The sequence below is a fragment of the Bufo bufo genome, chromosome 4 (assembly GCF_905171765.1).
Source record: "Bufo bufo chromosome 4, aBufBuf1.1, whole genome shotgun sequence".
NCBI classification, from domain to species: Eukaryota; Metazoa; Chordata; class Amphibia; order Anura; family Bufonidae; genus Bufo; species Bufo bufo.
In genome coordinates, this window is record NC_053392.1 from 535465413 (window position 1) to 535481570 (window position 16158).

Below are 16158 nucleotides of genomic sequence, written 5' to 3' on the forward strand. Positions count from 1 at the left end.
ATCTCCAGATGGTACAGGACCACTGTGATACTACATTAATTTTACCCCTCATGCTCAGACCTAGGCTGGCGCTGCGGCAGAGAATTACGGATGTAGCAGGGTTAACACACATGCTTTATGAGACTAATGAGATGTTATCTAAACTAAATGAAATACCCCACAAATGACCCCATTTCGGAAAGTAGACACCCTAAGGTATTCACTGATGGGCATAGTGAGTTCATAGACCTTTTTATTTTTTGTCACAAGTTAGCGGAAAATGATGATGATTTATTTTTTATTTATTTTTTTTTCTTACAAAGTCTCATATTCCACTAACTTGTGACAAAAAATAAAAACTTCCATGAACTCACTATGCCCATCACGAAATACCTTGGGGTGTCTTCTTTCCAAAATTGGGTCACTTGTGGGGTAGTTATACTGCCCTAGCATTTTAGGGGCCCTAATGCGTGAGAAGAAGTCTGGAATCCAAAAGTGTAAAAAATGCCCTGTAAAATCCTAAAAGTACTCCTTGGAATTTGGGCCCCTTTGCCCACCTAGCCTGCAAAAAAGTGTCACACATGTGGTATCGCCGTACTCGGGAGAAGTAGGGCAATGTCTTTTGGGGTGTATTTTTACATATACCCATGCTGGGTGAGAGAAATATCTCTCTAAATGTCAACTTTTCCCATTTTTTTTATACAAAGTTGTCATTATAGTGAGATATAGGTATATGTAAAAAGACACCCCAAAACACATTGCCCAACTTCTCCTTAGTACAGCGATACCACATGTGTGACACTTTTTTGCAGCCTAGGTGCGCAAAGGGGCTCAAATTCCAATGAGTATCTTTTAGGAGGGCATTTGGATTCCAGACTTCTCACGCTTTAGGCCCCCTAAAATGCCAGGGCAGTATAAATAACCCACATGTGACCCCATTTTGGAAAGAAGACACCCCAAGGTATTCCGTGAGGGGCATGGCGAGTTCATGGAAGTTTTTTTTTTGTGGCACAAGTTAGCGGAAATTGATTTTATTTAGTTTTTTCTCACAAAGTCTCCCTTTCCGCTAACTTGTGACAAAAAATAAAATTTTACATGAACTCGCCATGCCCCTCACAAAATACCTTGAAGTGTCTTCTTTCCAAAATGGGGTCACATGTGGGATATTTATACTGCCCTGGCATTTTAGGGGCCCTAAAGCGTGAGAAGAAGTCTGGAATATAAATGTCTAAAAAAATTTTACGCATTTGGATTCTGTGAGGGGTATGGTGAATTCATGTGAGATTTTATTTTTTGTCACAAGTTAGTGGAATATGAGACTTTGTAAGAAAAAAATAAATAAAATCAATTTCCGCTAACTTGTGCCAAAAAAATATCTGAATGGAGCCTTACAGGGGGTGATCAAAGACAGGGGGGTGATCAGGGAGTCTATATGGGGTGATCACCCCCCTGTCATTGATCACCCCCCCTGTAAGGCTCCATTCAGAGGTCCGTATGTGTTTTGCGGATCCACAGATCCATGGATCGGATCCGCAAAACACATACGGACGTCTGAATGGAGCCTTACAGGGGGGTGATCAATGACAGGGGGTGATCAGGGAGTCTATATGGGCTATATTCCATTGATCACCTCCCTGTAAGGCTCCTTTCAGACGTCCGTATGTGTTTTGCGGATCCGCAGATCCATGGATCGGATCCGCAAAACACATACGGACGTCTGAATGGAGCCTTACAGGGGGGTGATCAATGACAGGGGGGTGATCAATGACAGGGGGGTGATCAATGACAGGGGGGTGATCAGGGAGTCTAATATGGGGTGATCAGGGGTTAATAAGTGTCAGGGGGGGGTGTAGTGTAGTGGTGTTTGGTGCTACTTATTACAGAGCTGCCTGTGTCCTCTGGTGGTCGATCCAAGCAAAAGGGACCACCAGAGGACCAGGTAGCAGGTATATTAGACGCTGTTATCAAAACAGCGTCTACTATACCTTTTTAGGGGTTAAAAAAAATCCCATCTACAGCCTGCCAGCGAACGATCGCCGCTGGCAGGCTGTAGATCAGCTAGTTTACCTCCGGTTCCTGTGAACGCGCGTCCACCCAGAATAACAGGGCCACCGCCAGGACGAAATCCTGCGTACTGCGGTCCTGAGGCGGTTAATATATATTCAAAATGGACACAAGTATTGGGAGACCTACAGAAGCTTTAATAACATCCCATTTCCATCCCTAGGGATTAAAGATGTTGCCCGATCCCAAAATCAATTTTTATGTACTCCTAGCACCCCTTCTTTATGCCCCCAATGCCGGTTTTTCATGTCTTTCCTCGCCTTTTCTAGGCACCAGAGCAGCTTAGCAGGATTGTTTACATCCAACACTTCCTCTTTGCTTCTTTCACAGTGTAGTTCACTGTGACATGGGTTGCCGTGTTGCTCTCTTTAGTAGCTCTCAGGTGTATTGGCTGCAGTGGTTTCCCTGTAGGCAGGTTGCTATGACCTACGTGTAGTTGCGGCAGCCTGTGTGTACTGCTCCTAGTGTATGCTTGCTCCCCTCCCTGTTGTCTCGGTTCTGGTAAGTGTTAGGGCTCATGCACACGACCGTTGTTGTTTTGCGGTCTGTTTTTCATGGATCCGTTGTTCCGCATCTACGTTTTTTTATTTTTTTTCTGATTTAAGTCCTCTTCCGTTCCATTATTGCACAAATCGTATCCGCATGGTTTCCGTATTTGATTTGTTTTTTGTGGATCGGAAACAGTAACTTATTAATCACTAAACACATGAGCAATATGGGCTGGGCATAGCATTTCTACAGTATGGATCCGAAAAATACGGATGAAATACGAATGATATATGGATGTGTTCCGTGTGCATTCCGTATTTTTTGCGGACCCATTGACTTGAATGGGGCCTCAGACCGTGATTTGCGGGCAATAATGGTGCATGCACTACTTTTTTGCGGAATGGAAATACGGAAACGGAATGCACACGGAGTACCTTCCGTTGTTTTTGCGGACCCATTGAAGTGAATGGCTCCGCAAAAAAAAGGAATGGAAGCAGAAAAAAAATATATGTTCGTGTGCATGGTCACTTTGACACGGGTTATTTGTGCTCTGGCGTACTGGCTGCAGTGGATTCTGTGTATGCTGATTGCCAGGGGCAACGTTCAGTAATTGCAGCCTGTGTGTTCACTTCTTTATGCAGGCTCCCCTCCCTGTTAGGTTCGTGTGGGGTTAATTGTCTTCATCTGGGTGTGGTCACTAGGTGCTCTTTATATAAGTCTGTGCCTGGGTTTGGGGGTCAGGCTGTCTCTAGCCTTGTTGGGTTTCAGGAGCTATGCACCTGACCTGGGTGATTCCATATGCCCTTTTTGTGTGGCCACCTACTATGTCATTGTTCTATGTCTGGTTCTGTGTCTGCTCTTTGACTGCCATGTGTCCTTTTGCATGTCTGTGCCATGTCTCGTCTGTGGTTCCGTGTTTGGTCTGTGACTGCCATGTATCGTCCTGCATGGAGTCCTGACATTTCCCTGTCTGTGCAGCTCTGTCTGTTCGCCCATGGACTGTCCACATGTGGTACAGGCATTTGCTTGTCCTGTCTTTGCCTTGGTGAGAGGGCTCCTGGGTTCTCCGGAGGGAGGACATTGAGTTTGTGTGCAGCTCTGCCTGTAACCGCCATGTGGTGTTCTACATGGGGTCCAGGCAGCTGCTTGTGTACTGGTTCCTGTTTGTCCTGTCTTATTGGTCCTGTGCGGTTGTTCGGGTTCCAGTCTTTGTTTGTTTGGACTGCTGGTGCTTCTCCAGCAGTCTCTGCAGGTAAGTGGCCAAGTGCACCAGGAGATGCAACCAGTGAGTCTCGGCTAAGGTCATCCCCACCATCTGGGGCTCTGTGAAGAACGGGGCTCGCTGTATCTCTGCCCTCTAGATTTGTCCCCAAGTAAAACCGGTGTACTTGGTCCAGTGATATTTCTTGCCACTGATCTCTTACCTGCTGATCCAGTTTATAGCTTACTGTCATGTCTTGTTTTTGCTTGCCGCTTGTGTGTTTGCCAATGATATGTTCTAGCTAGGGTGGTTCCTCGTTAGAACATGTTAGCTTTGCTATCTACTGTAGCTTTGTTTCTAAACAAACCTAACTTGTGCTGCAATCTGCGACTTCTCCCCGTTCACCAGCAGACCTGTCTCATTTGCCAATTTTTATGCCTGTTTCAGGTGTAGAAAAAGGTCTAAATGTAGGACAGCTAGGAAGCTGTCTTACATTTAGAAGCAGCGATGGATCAGCCAAAGTTATGAAGAGGCCTAAAATGTGCCCCTTAATATTTTTGTGTTGTTTTAAAAAAAAAACTTTTTTAGGGGGCTAAAACCTGGGTTCTTTTAATTCCTTGTCCCATTTACCATAATAGAGAACTATTATGGTGAATAGCAGTGGAAACTAGAAATGACTGGGCCCCAGAGCAAATTTTTGATTGGGCCCACCCTCCAGAAACCCCTTCCTCCCTTGCAACCCCCCACTCCTGTGGCAAGTCAAGATCTATCTCTCAGATGAGGCCCAGCAGCCGCTCTGTCCATTTCCAACAATGTTACTGTTACTGCTCTGCTTCCCCTATAGCTATGCCCCTGGTGAATAAGATTTTGCCGCTGTACCTGCTGAGATGTGCCTTGTGCACAGCTTATCAGGCAGTTTACCATGGCAGGCCTGGGAAGCTTCAGCAGTGCCCAGGTTATCATGGTAACTGATCAGAGCCCTGTGTTTTTACAAAGGGGGGCTCTGATTGGAAAGCAAAGGGAACCGCATGCCTCTACCTAACATCCCAGATGCCGCGATCACTGTTGAATGTGGCTCCTGAGAGGTTAATTGACCGTTTTTGGCGTGATCACCATTCTCCGTCATTGTAACGGGTTGCCTGCTGTATTATACAGCCAACACCTACTACGTATGGGACGGGCTCACTGCAGCAGCCCGCTCCATACAATTTCCTGCACAAAATGCCATACATTTACAGCATTGTTGTCATGGATGGTGTTGCAGAAAGCTGGAACTTATAAAAAAACATCCGACTGGCTTGATCCCAAACTAAGGAGCCCTATAAAACCCCTAGAGCTCTCCCTGACTACTATGCCCATGCAAAGATCTTTGTGGTAGACGATTGCATGTCCTCGTACCTTATACTATGTGACACCTGAAAACCCTATAATAGTGAGGGGACACGACCAGCGGCTTCCTGCACTTAATACGGACGGAGTCAGGGTCACCTACAATCAAGCCAGCAAGAAACACAAATAAAAGAAACAGACTTATCTAAGGAATCAGGAGAAGCAGCATCCAGCAGTGAACACAATCCAGGAAGAAGTATAAACTGTAAAGTGAGGCAGTATGGGAGGAAATATAAAGGGAGACAATCAGTGCAAATAGGTGACAGCTGGGAGAAGAAAAGGAGATGAGAAAGTGAAACCAAAACAAAGAACATCATACAACAGGTAGAGAAGAACGTCTGCCAGATCTTCTCACAGAGCTGGCGGTGACAATTGTGCATTAAAGGGTTGAAAGGAGGCACATGGTGTTTAATAATTTTAAACTTCCATGTACCTCATATTACTAGTAAGTTCCACCATCATTAATCCCATTTTGCCCATTATATAAGGGAATATGATTAATTCACTTTTACTATTAATATGAGACACATGGAGGTACTAAAGTAATACGACCATGTGCCTCACATTAATACATGCACACAGCTGGAGGCACATACCTTTAAAAACTACAGGAAACCTCCTGCAGCAAGATCTTCCTGGATGCTGATAAGTTAAAGGACCATTCATGATGTCATCACCATGTGACCAGTAAGAAATACGTATCAGAATATCATTGTTGGAAGTGGACAGACTATTCACAGTGAGGTATCAAGACTTCGATACCCGCTTTACCCTAGTACAAATATATATATATATATATATATATATATATATATATATATATATATATATATGTGCCAGCGGCTGTGAAGGCCTCCAATAAAATAAACAAAAAAATTCCACAGCACCTCCAAGGCGTAGAAAAGGCTTTATTCACCAGACCCGCAACGTTTCGATCCGCTTCCTGGGATCTTTCTCAAGCAGTGACATAATTGGTAGTGCATTGTGCATATTTATACGGCTTTACATAATTGAGCAATAATCAAATCAATCACATTAATCAAAATAATTTTCTCAAAATATCAGTATAAAAACATTATCTGTGACTTTTTACAATCTCATTTCATAATATTGGTGTATAAATGACAGTATAGTGGTATGGGCACCATTGCCACATAATAAAACCAACACACAATCATATATTCATAATTCATTGCCCTAATTATAACTACAAACATCTGTGAATATCTTCATGTTAACAAATAATATACAGGTATACCTTAAATACATATTGATGAGGCAGGTCCTGGAGCGGGCGATGGAAGCGGTCCACATGGATCTCGGCGTATTAGTCATTGCACTGCGCATGTCACAGGACCTTTCAAAGCGTCCCGGCCACATGATCGCGCACCCGCTCACCTGATCGTGAATCTAGTCATGTGACCGGAACCCCTTGCAAGGCGTCATGCGCTCCACCGTCCTGTAGAACGCACACGTCACCACAGGCGTCCTAGCAACCACTCGCACGGGATCATCAACTGGCAAATCTATCATAGGGCTATATCCAGCGGCATACAATGAAGTGCAGAGGCATCAGTCCGGTCACCGGCACTGTACAGCTGGATCAGCACTGGATATGAGGGGTACATGATAGTGACATATTAAGCGGCAGTACCATGGTGTAAATGTGGGGGTACGAAGTATGCATAGAGGTAGTACCGCAAGCGTCCGATGTTAATACACAGGACAATCAATATTATTCATTAACCCCCTAGTCTTGCGAGGAGTCCAACAAGTATGGCACATGTTAATTACACATGATAACAAGTCAGAACACCACATCTGTCAGCATGCCGCCATTCCTGGACGTCTAACATGAAGGTAACATCCTCTAGATTGCGGGGGGGGGGGAAGTATTCAGGATCAATACATAAAGCCACCAGTGTCACCAACCCCTCAAATCCACTCTAGTTCCTAGTGTCCCACAGTCCGGACCCATGACTAAAGTCATACAAATCATGTGCACTAGACACTGAAAAAAAGGCCACAGTAATACTGTGTGTGATGAATCTCATGCGACTGATGCAAGAGGTAAGGGCTATAAATATAGCTCCCATGCAACAACTATAGCTCACAGAGCCCAAATGCAAGTGTAGATAAAAATTGTCATAATAAACAGAGGGCACCTAAATAGCATATTACAGAATCACAGAGTATAAATTTATTAATGTAACCAGCATTCCACCGCTCACTCCTCACAGAAGGGCCAAATCCTCATTGTGATTCTACAAAAAATGAAAAACAAAGTGTAAGACAATTAATAAAATTACCCTGTTATTTAAACAAGGGGCACTAACAGACTCCCAAAAGGAAACAAAAAGCAAATCAAAATAAAAAAATGCCCACTCAGGACAATAGCCAAGGTTTATAGTCTACATTTAACGCCTGAGGTCTTAATGTATTTAATCTGGCAATCCAACGGATCTCACATTTTTTTAGTAGTGTGTGTCTATTACCACCACTGCGAGTGGTGGGGACATGATCTATTAGTATGCACCTCAAGTCTCGTTCTTTGTGACCCATGTCAGTAAAATGTTTTGGAACTGGAAGGTCCATACGTTTTTTGCGGATTGTATATCTATGTTGGTTTATTCTGGTTTTAAAATCCAGCGAAGTCTCGCCAACGTATAGCAACTGGCATGGGCACCAAAGTATGTACACAACAAATGTAGAATCACATGTCAAGAAATGTTTAATGTGATATTTCTTCTGTGTCAGCGGATGTAGGAAGAAGCTGCCTTTCTGCATATAGCGACAGTTTACGCAGTTTAAACAGGGAAAGCTCCCCAGTTTAGGACAGCGTAAAAAAGTTTGACCAGACTCCTTCTGTGTGAATTAATTTATCCTTTAGATTTCTGGCTCTTTTATACGACATGAGGGGAGGAAGATGAAATTCTTCAATCTCCCCATGTATACTCTCACCTAAAGAATTATTAGGAACACCTGTTCTATTTCTCATTAATGCAATTATCTAGTCAACCAATCACATGGCAGTTGCTTCAATGCATTTAGGGGTGTGGTCCTGGTCAAGACAATCTCCTGAACTCCAAACTGAATGTCAGAATGGGAAAGAAAGGTGATTTAAGCAAATTTGAGCGTGGCATGGATGTTGGTGCCAGACAGGCCGGTCTGAGTATTTCACAATCTGCTCAGTTACTGGGATTTTCACGCACAACCATTTCTAGGGTTTACAAAGAATGGTGTGAAAAGGGAAAAACATCCAGTATGCGGCAGTCCTGTGGGCAAAAATGCCTTGTGGATGCTAGAGGTCAGAGGAGAATGGGCCAACTGATTCAAGCTGATAGAAGAGCAACGTTGACTGAAATAACCACTCGTTACAACTGAGGTATGCAGCAAAGCATTTGTGAAGCCACAACACGCACAACCTTGAGGCGGATGGGCTACAACAGCAGAAGACCCCACCGGGTACCACTCATCTCCACTACAAATAGAAAAAAGAGGCTACAATTTGCACGAGCTCACCAAAATTGGACTGTTGAAGACTGGAAAAATGTTGCCTGGTCAGATGAGTCTCGATTTCTGTTGAGACATTCAAATGGTAGAGTCCGAATTTGGCGTAGACAGAATGAGAACATGTATCCATCATGCCTTGTTACCACTGTGCAGGCTGGTGGTGGTGTAATGGTGTGGGGGATGTTTTCTGGACACACTTTAGGCCCTTTAGTGCCAATTGGACATCGTTTAAATGCCACGGGCTACCTGAGCATTGTTTCTGACCATGTCCATCCCTTCATGACAACCATGTACCCATCCTCTGATGGCTACTTCCAGCAGGATAATGCACCATGTCACAAAGCTCGAATCATTTCAAATTTGTTTCTTGAACATGACAATGAGTTCACTGTACTAAAATGGCCCCCACAGTCACCAGATCTCAACCCAATAGAGCATATTTGGGATGTGGTGGAATGGGAGCTTCGTGCCCTGGATGTGCATCCCTCAAATCTCCATCAACTGGAAGATGCTATCCTATCAATATGGGCCAACATTTCTAAAGAATGCTATCAGCACCTTGTTGAATCAATGCCACGTAGAATTAAGGCAGTTCTGATGGCAAAAGGGGGTCCAACACCGTATTAGTATGGTGTTCCTAATAATTCTTTAGGTGAGTGTACATGATTACTGCAGCAATACCTATGTTGTGGCAGCAATCTACCTATGTGTTGAAATTTAGCATCACACCTCAGTCGTCCATTTACATATTTTCAGTTTCCACACAGTTGGAATTTGATTTTTTTTGGGGGATTGTTAAATGTAATTAAACCAGCATATATATGTGATTACTACAAGACACAAGGTAGGGTAGCAGTCTACTTGTGCGTGATACCAATAAATTGAGCACCAGGCCTCAATTGGCCGTTTCCATGAATTCTCTTTCTACATGGTTGGAATTTAAATGTTTTTTGGGACTTGTTCAATATAATTAAACCAGCATATAGATGATCAACACCAATACCCAGGCCAGCACACAAAAGTATCCGTTTGAGGATTCATGAATTTAAGCCGAAATCAGTTTTCTTTTATTTTTGTGTTAACAAAACGTTTCTAATCAAGTAATTAATTTTTTTAATGGGGACTGATTATATTCAAAGTAGCAGAATATATACATGACTACTACACCAATAGACAGGGTAGCACATAAGAGTATCTATCTGGGAGTGATAATAAATTTAGGCCCAATTCCATTTCCCTATTTCACACATTTTTTATCCATTTTTGTTTTGAGGGGAGGTTGGGGAGTTAATTGCATTCAAACTAGCAGCATATATACGTGTTTACTACACCAAGACACAGGCTTCCGAGAGGCTCAGAAATGTCCAGACTACAGAAGGATTCCATATGAAAGACCCAGAGCAAGAATGTGGGTAGTGGCAGCACTGTCTATCCGGCCAGAAGTAGTGGTAGTAGTAGTAGGCCGCAATTGTCCCTGCTGGCTTAAGAAAGGCGCAACATTATAGTTGAGGAGAAAGAGGATGAGATTGTGGATTGGATGGCTCACTCCTCCTCTCAATCACAGCAGGATGACATGGAGGTAACTTCAGAGTCCGACACCGTGCAGTGGAGTCAGGGGTCACAGCATTCCTCTTGCTCCGCCTCCTTGCAGCTCCAAAGAAAGTTTTGAGATGATTCCTCCCAGTCTTCACTGCCCCTTCCTAGAGGGACGCCTTCCCTTTTCCTGAGAAGTGTCAAGAAAACCACATCATTCCCTACAGCAGATAGTCAAGACTGTCTCCCTATTGACGACTTGTGTCAGAGCAGTCAGCATTTGTACAGCCCTGAGGTGGAGGAGGAGGCTGCAGACCCCAGGCATAGCTATGCTGGTGGTGGTAGTAGTAGTGGCCCCCGTAGCCACGCTATTAGCGTTGGAGGCAGTGGCAGTCGGGTAAGAGCAGGGGAGGGGGGCCAAAGAACCCATCATGATATCCCACAGTCTGATAGAAGTGAAAGGGAGGGTGAGGACTCCGATGATGAGTCTTGTGTGCTGAAATGGATCTGGGTGCTGGATCAGGGTGATGAGGAGGAGGCAACATCAGAGGAGAATGATGATGGCGGCATTAATAAAAATCAGAGGCCACGTACCTCCAAAAGAACAGCCAGGGCCGTGTCTGCTTCAGGATCTAGTGATGCCACTGACGCAGTGGGTGTGTTAGGTCCAAAACATGCCAGAGCTAAGCACGGTTGCCTCTACCCCTGCGCAAGTATCTCCTGTCTTGCAGTTTTTCTCCACGCTGCCAGAAAACAAAAGCATTGCTTTGTGCAATCTGTGCAAGAGCAAATTAAAATATGGGCAGGCAAACACATAGGCACCACAGCTCTATTAAACCATCTGAAGTGGCATCACCCCATACCATGGGCAAACAGACATGACAGCCAACCACCGCGGCAGGAGTTCCCTCCTTCTCCTGGTCCAGCTTGCGGCAGCCAGGCTGCATCCACGAGCATCACATTGTCATCATCTCTTTTTGCTTCTTCCGTTCAGACTCCCCTGTCTCATCTGCTCCATCATCAACCTTCGATAACGTAATGCATGGCCAGGAAACAACTCTATGCACCCAACAATCCGACTGTGTGTAAACTTAATTCCCACCTTGTAAAGTTGCTAGTCGTGAAGTTTCTGCCGTACCATTTAGTAGAGTCTGCTGCCTTTAGGGAGCTAATGTCATGCGTTCAGCCCTGCTCGAAAATTCCTAGCCGGCATTATTTATCCCAAAAAGCCATCCTTGCCTTGTACTCTCACATGGCGGATAATGTGGGCCACTCCCTGCGATTCTCTGTGTTGAAAGGTTCACATCACTGTGGACACCTTGAGCAGCTCTTATGGGCAGGGACAGTTTGTCTTTGATGGCCCACTGGGTCAATGTTTTTTTTCTGGCAGAGGTGAAGCAGCACCCCGGCAACGAGGCCAGGTCCTTTTGACCTCCCCACAATTGTGTCGACCCGGCTCCAACACCAGGTACTTATCCACCCCTTCCTTGGACACTTTCCCGTTCCCAACAGCAGCTGGGCACAGGGTCACTCACACTACCCCTCCTTCCTATCACATATTTTAGATCAAGTGTTGCCACGTCATGTTAGAACTGATTGGTCTGGGAGAGAGTAGCCACACCGGCGAGCAGTTGCTCAAGTACATCAAGCAGCAAACATCTTACTGGCTGTCACCCCACTGGCTCCAACTGGGCAAGATAGTCAGCGACAATGGGCGCAACATCATGCACTTCATCCATTCTTACTTGTTGAGGAACGCTCTCCTGGACCTACAGCTACAGAACGGCATGCCGCTAAACCGCTTAATTTGCACATGCTTGGGCGTCCGTACAAGCAGTGTAAAACCGTGAACAAGACAACCTCAGCAGCAGGAAGCATGTGTTGCTTCGAGGTCCGGCAGTGGTAGCTCATCCGAGACGCCTTTCGGATGCTGAAGACCTTTGAATTTTGTCAGCAGGGACAACAGCGGCACGAAGGACGTCATCTCTCCTATTTATCTTAGAACAGATACTGACGCTCATGCAGCAAGGGACCATGGCGCAAGAAGAGCAGCTGATGCATCTTGATTTCCGCCTTATAGCTGTTGGGGATACACAAAGGGAATCTGCCATGGAGGAGGATGATGAAGATGAGGATGAGGAGCTTCCACTGCAAGAGGACGAGGAGGTGGAGGAGTAAGAGGACAATGATGAGGATGGCACCAGCCAAGACACCCAGTCGTCTCAGTGGGGGGCAGAGCCAGAAAGAAGTGGCTCCTCTGGCACGCTGGCCACAATGGCCACCTGTAATCTGGCATGCTTATACAGTGACAGGCGTATCATTGACATCAAGCAGTCTGATGATTACTCGATAGCCATGCTTTTAGACCCTTGCTACCAAGGCAAAATGGGGGACTGTTTTCCTCTGGCAGAAAGGGAGGACAAATTATGTTATTACCATGAAACACTTTTTATGCAGCTTACAGTGAGCAGATGTCTACCGCCAGTGTGTCTGAAAGGGAGGACTCCCTCCGCCCCCCGCAGAGTCACCCCTCTCACACCGCCATGAGTAGCAGAAGCAGCAGCAGCCAGTTCAGTCTCCTCAACATGATGGAGCAGTTTTTCCAGCAGGCTGACAGTTCCCTGCTCAATGACCAGGTTGAAGCCTACCTAAACTATGGCCAGTCTCTGTAACATAACCAGTTCCGTGATGGAACTGGATTTCTGGGAAGGCAGACTGGAACAGTGGCCTGAACTGGCACAGCACTCTATCTATCTTCTTTCTTGCCCTGCCCCTAGTGTCATGTCAGAGAGGGTTTTCAGCACCACAGGGGGTGTTGTGACACCAAAACGGACCAAGTTGTCCTCTCTCTGCCAATGTCCAAAACGCCAATTTTGTTAAAATGAACCAAGCCTAGATTCAGGAGAATTTTCAGACTCCTCCTGCTGATTCCACTGTATAGACCTCGCCTTGCTGGTGGTGCCCGATTTTCTTGCATGGGAAGGTTGGGGTTTTAACACGGTTGAACTTCATGAGGTGGCACATGTACGTAATTACTGTATTAAAACAGAATTTCTCACAGTCCAGGCAGGCTGAATGCGATCAATAGACCTCACCTTGCTGCCGGTGCCCCATCTTGCTATCTATCTGTCTGTCTGCCTACCTACCATCACGTTATGTATGGCTGCTACATGCTGCGACCTCCATCATGCCACTTATGGCACTTTTCAACCATCATGCTCTGTCTTTCTTAAATGTTTGTAAAAGCATGTTGACTGCATGACTTGGTGCTGGATTTTATAAACCCGTGAATTCAATTCAGTGACTAAGAGGTGTGGCCCAATACTTTTGCCCACTAGTATATTAGTGGTTACCCTGACTGAGTTTCAGTCTGAAATCTTCATTCATTCACATTCAGACCCCCTCGTTTTCAACCTGATCCTAGTTTCAGATTTTTCACATGTGCATACTTGCAGGATATGAGGTCTGTTATCCAGGATGCTGCTGCCTTCACTAGCTGTAGTGTATCAACACTGCTTCATTCCTGGAGTGATTGCTCCTTCCACAGCCATTGAGGGATCTCTTATTACCTGTACTGACGGTTGCTGATACTGAGGAGTGTGCTTCCTCTCTCCCTGCAGAATGTGCTGTAGATGCTATGCTTAGATTCCTCTCTACTCTTCAACGCAGCCCATGTCATTCTACCACCTTGTGTGTGCTTTCCTCCCTATCTGAATCCTGTGTTTTCTGTACTCATTGAATGCTTTCCATGGTCTTCACACTAAGATCTGTTGTTTACAACCTCTTCCCTTTCCTTTCTGCTGTCTTTAACCCTGACAGAAGAGAGACAACTGTATCAATTAAACAAAACACAATTCGGGGATATACCCCATTACCGTCTCTATCAGGGAACCACGGTGTATGAAAAGCTGTTGGTGTGTCACAGTGAGCAGAGACTCCTGAATCAAAGACTGAGGCAAAAAATACAGCACCGTCGTATTCCAAACTGGTCACTTTATTTGTAGAAAAAAGTAATGTGGCCTCCTTGAACTCCAGCATACCGCGTGAATTAGCATTACAGGCCGTCGCATCATCTGAACAGTTAGAGCTCCTTTAATGGGGTAAACAATTTGTTTTCTTCTCAGTTGATTTTTTGTTAAAACACAATTATTTTTTGTTGATGGTGAGTTTTTCTCACAAGTGCTGTCCGCATCCGCATTTCTGGAGCACGGCCTCGATCTTCCGGTCCGCGGCTCCTGAAAAAAATAGAACATGTTCTATTCTTGTCTGCAATTGCGGACAAAAATAGGCAGTTCTATGTGGGTGCTGGCCGGGTGTATTGCGGATCCGCACTTTACTACGGACGTGTGAATGGACACTTACTAAAAAAAAATCCAAGTTACTGCCATAAATTAAGGCTCATGCACAGTTTGTACAGAGCCAAATAGGACTATAGAGGTGTATGAGGGCTCTCCTTCCACACTATTTTGCCCAAAAAAAACTAAGTATGGAGCCAGTAGGGTAGGGCATAGCGGGTTAGTTATAGGTAACTGTGCTGGATCCATGCCAGTGCACATTAGACTGCTAAGCTATAGTTGTTTCAGTATGAAAGTGACCTAAAACTTTAACCATACACACTGTCATAAAATATTCTAGAGCTACTTTAATTCTCCTATTTGTTACATTTGCTTGCAGGTATGTATTATTGAGCCTGGCAATTATGCTCCAGCCACAAATATCCAACCGCATGATAATGCAGAAAAACTCTGGGATTCTCTTCCTGCAGAAGCAAAGAAGATCAACAGTAAGGAGTCCATTGAAGATGCAACAAAACTTCTAAATGAGAAACTTGATGGTGGCAGCAAAAACAGCTATGAAGTTGTGGACGCCATTGTAGATGCTCTCACATCACCTACTCCAAAAGCTCGTTATCTCGTTGCCAATTTTGCAGAGAAAGTTTTTGTTTATTTATATTTATGGCTTCCAACACTTCTTTTTGATCAAATTATATATTTGTCGATAAAAACACTTAGGAACAGGTCACATAATGATTAATGTCTTGAGATGTCCATGTCAGGAATAGTGAACCTTTTCATGGGTTGGCCTAAAGTTCAAGGGTTTCTGTCATCAGAAAAATGGTTATGCAGCTGGCTGACAATAGCGATGTGCTAATGTCAGCAGAACATAACTGTATGACTTATATCTTCCTGCCTGCCACCGTTCGCGCTAAATAGTGACTTTTATAATATGCAAATGAGCCTCTAGGTGCTAGTGGGGCGTTGCTGCAGCACCTAGAGGCTCCGTCCTCTCACCGTTTGGCACGCCCTTGTAAAGGTGATTGACATCCTCGGTCTCCTCCATGCCCCACAAATCCCGCACCTGCGCCGTCTATTTTAGTATTAGGCGCAGTAAGTGAAGGACAGCAGCAGGCGAGCGTCCTTCACTCACTGCGCCTGCGCCTAATACTAAAATGGACGGCGCGGGATTGGCGGGGCACAGAGGAGACCGAGGATGTCAATTACGTTTACAAGGGCGTGCCAAAGGTGAGAGGACTGAGCCTCTAGGTGCTGCAGCAATGCCCCACTAGCACCTAGAGGCTCATTTGCATATTATAAAAGTCACTATTTAGCGCGAACGGCGGCAGTTAGGGAGATATAAGTCATACAGTTATGTTCCGCTGACATTAGCACATCGCTAGTGTCAGCCAGCTACATAACGATTTTTCTGATGACAGAAACCCTTTAAATGGTAAAAGAAAATTTAGGTTAGGTTGGGTTCACATATCCTCATCTCTGCAGCACATCCACCTCCATCCTCAAACATGAAAATGAAATAACCTACGTATCTCTATATCTTGGAGTTGATCTCGGCTTTTGGAGTGGAGAACCTGATGATCAACACGCCTTCTCATTTTCTGCCAACTGTAGGGGCAGGGTTGTTTGGAGTCGTAGACCTTTTAAGCAATGAACAGCCACCCATGAGCCAGGATCTCAACATCACTGAATGTCTCT

The 16158-nt window shown here is 44.9% G+C and overlaps 1 protein-coding gene and 1 long non-coding RNA gene across 2 annotated transcripts in view; one reads left to right on the plus strand and one right to left on the minus strand.

Moving 5' to 3' along the window:
* Window positions 1-15392, plus strand: part of LOC120999007 (D-beta-hydroxybutyrate dehydrogenase, mitochondrial-like) — a 40915-nt gene extending 25523 nt beyond the window's left edge. The window contains exon 4 of the mRNA XM_040429885.1: window positions 14843-15392. Within this exon, the coding sequence (XP_040285819.1) occupies window positions 14843-15202 (360 nt within the window). The 3' untranslated portion in view covers window positions 15203-15392. The remainder of the gene's footprint in view (window positions 1-14842) is intronic.
* LOC120999010 overlaps window positions 13615-16158 on the minus strand; it is a 141782-nt gene continuing 139238 nt past the window's right edge. Inside the window, exon 3 of the long non-coding RNA XR_005778503.1 lies at window positions 13615-13998. This is a non-coding gene — a long non-coding RNA (uncharacterized LOC120999010). The remainder of the gene's footprint in view (window positions 13999-16158) is intronic.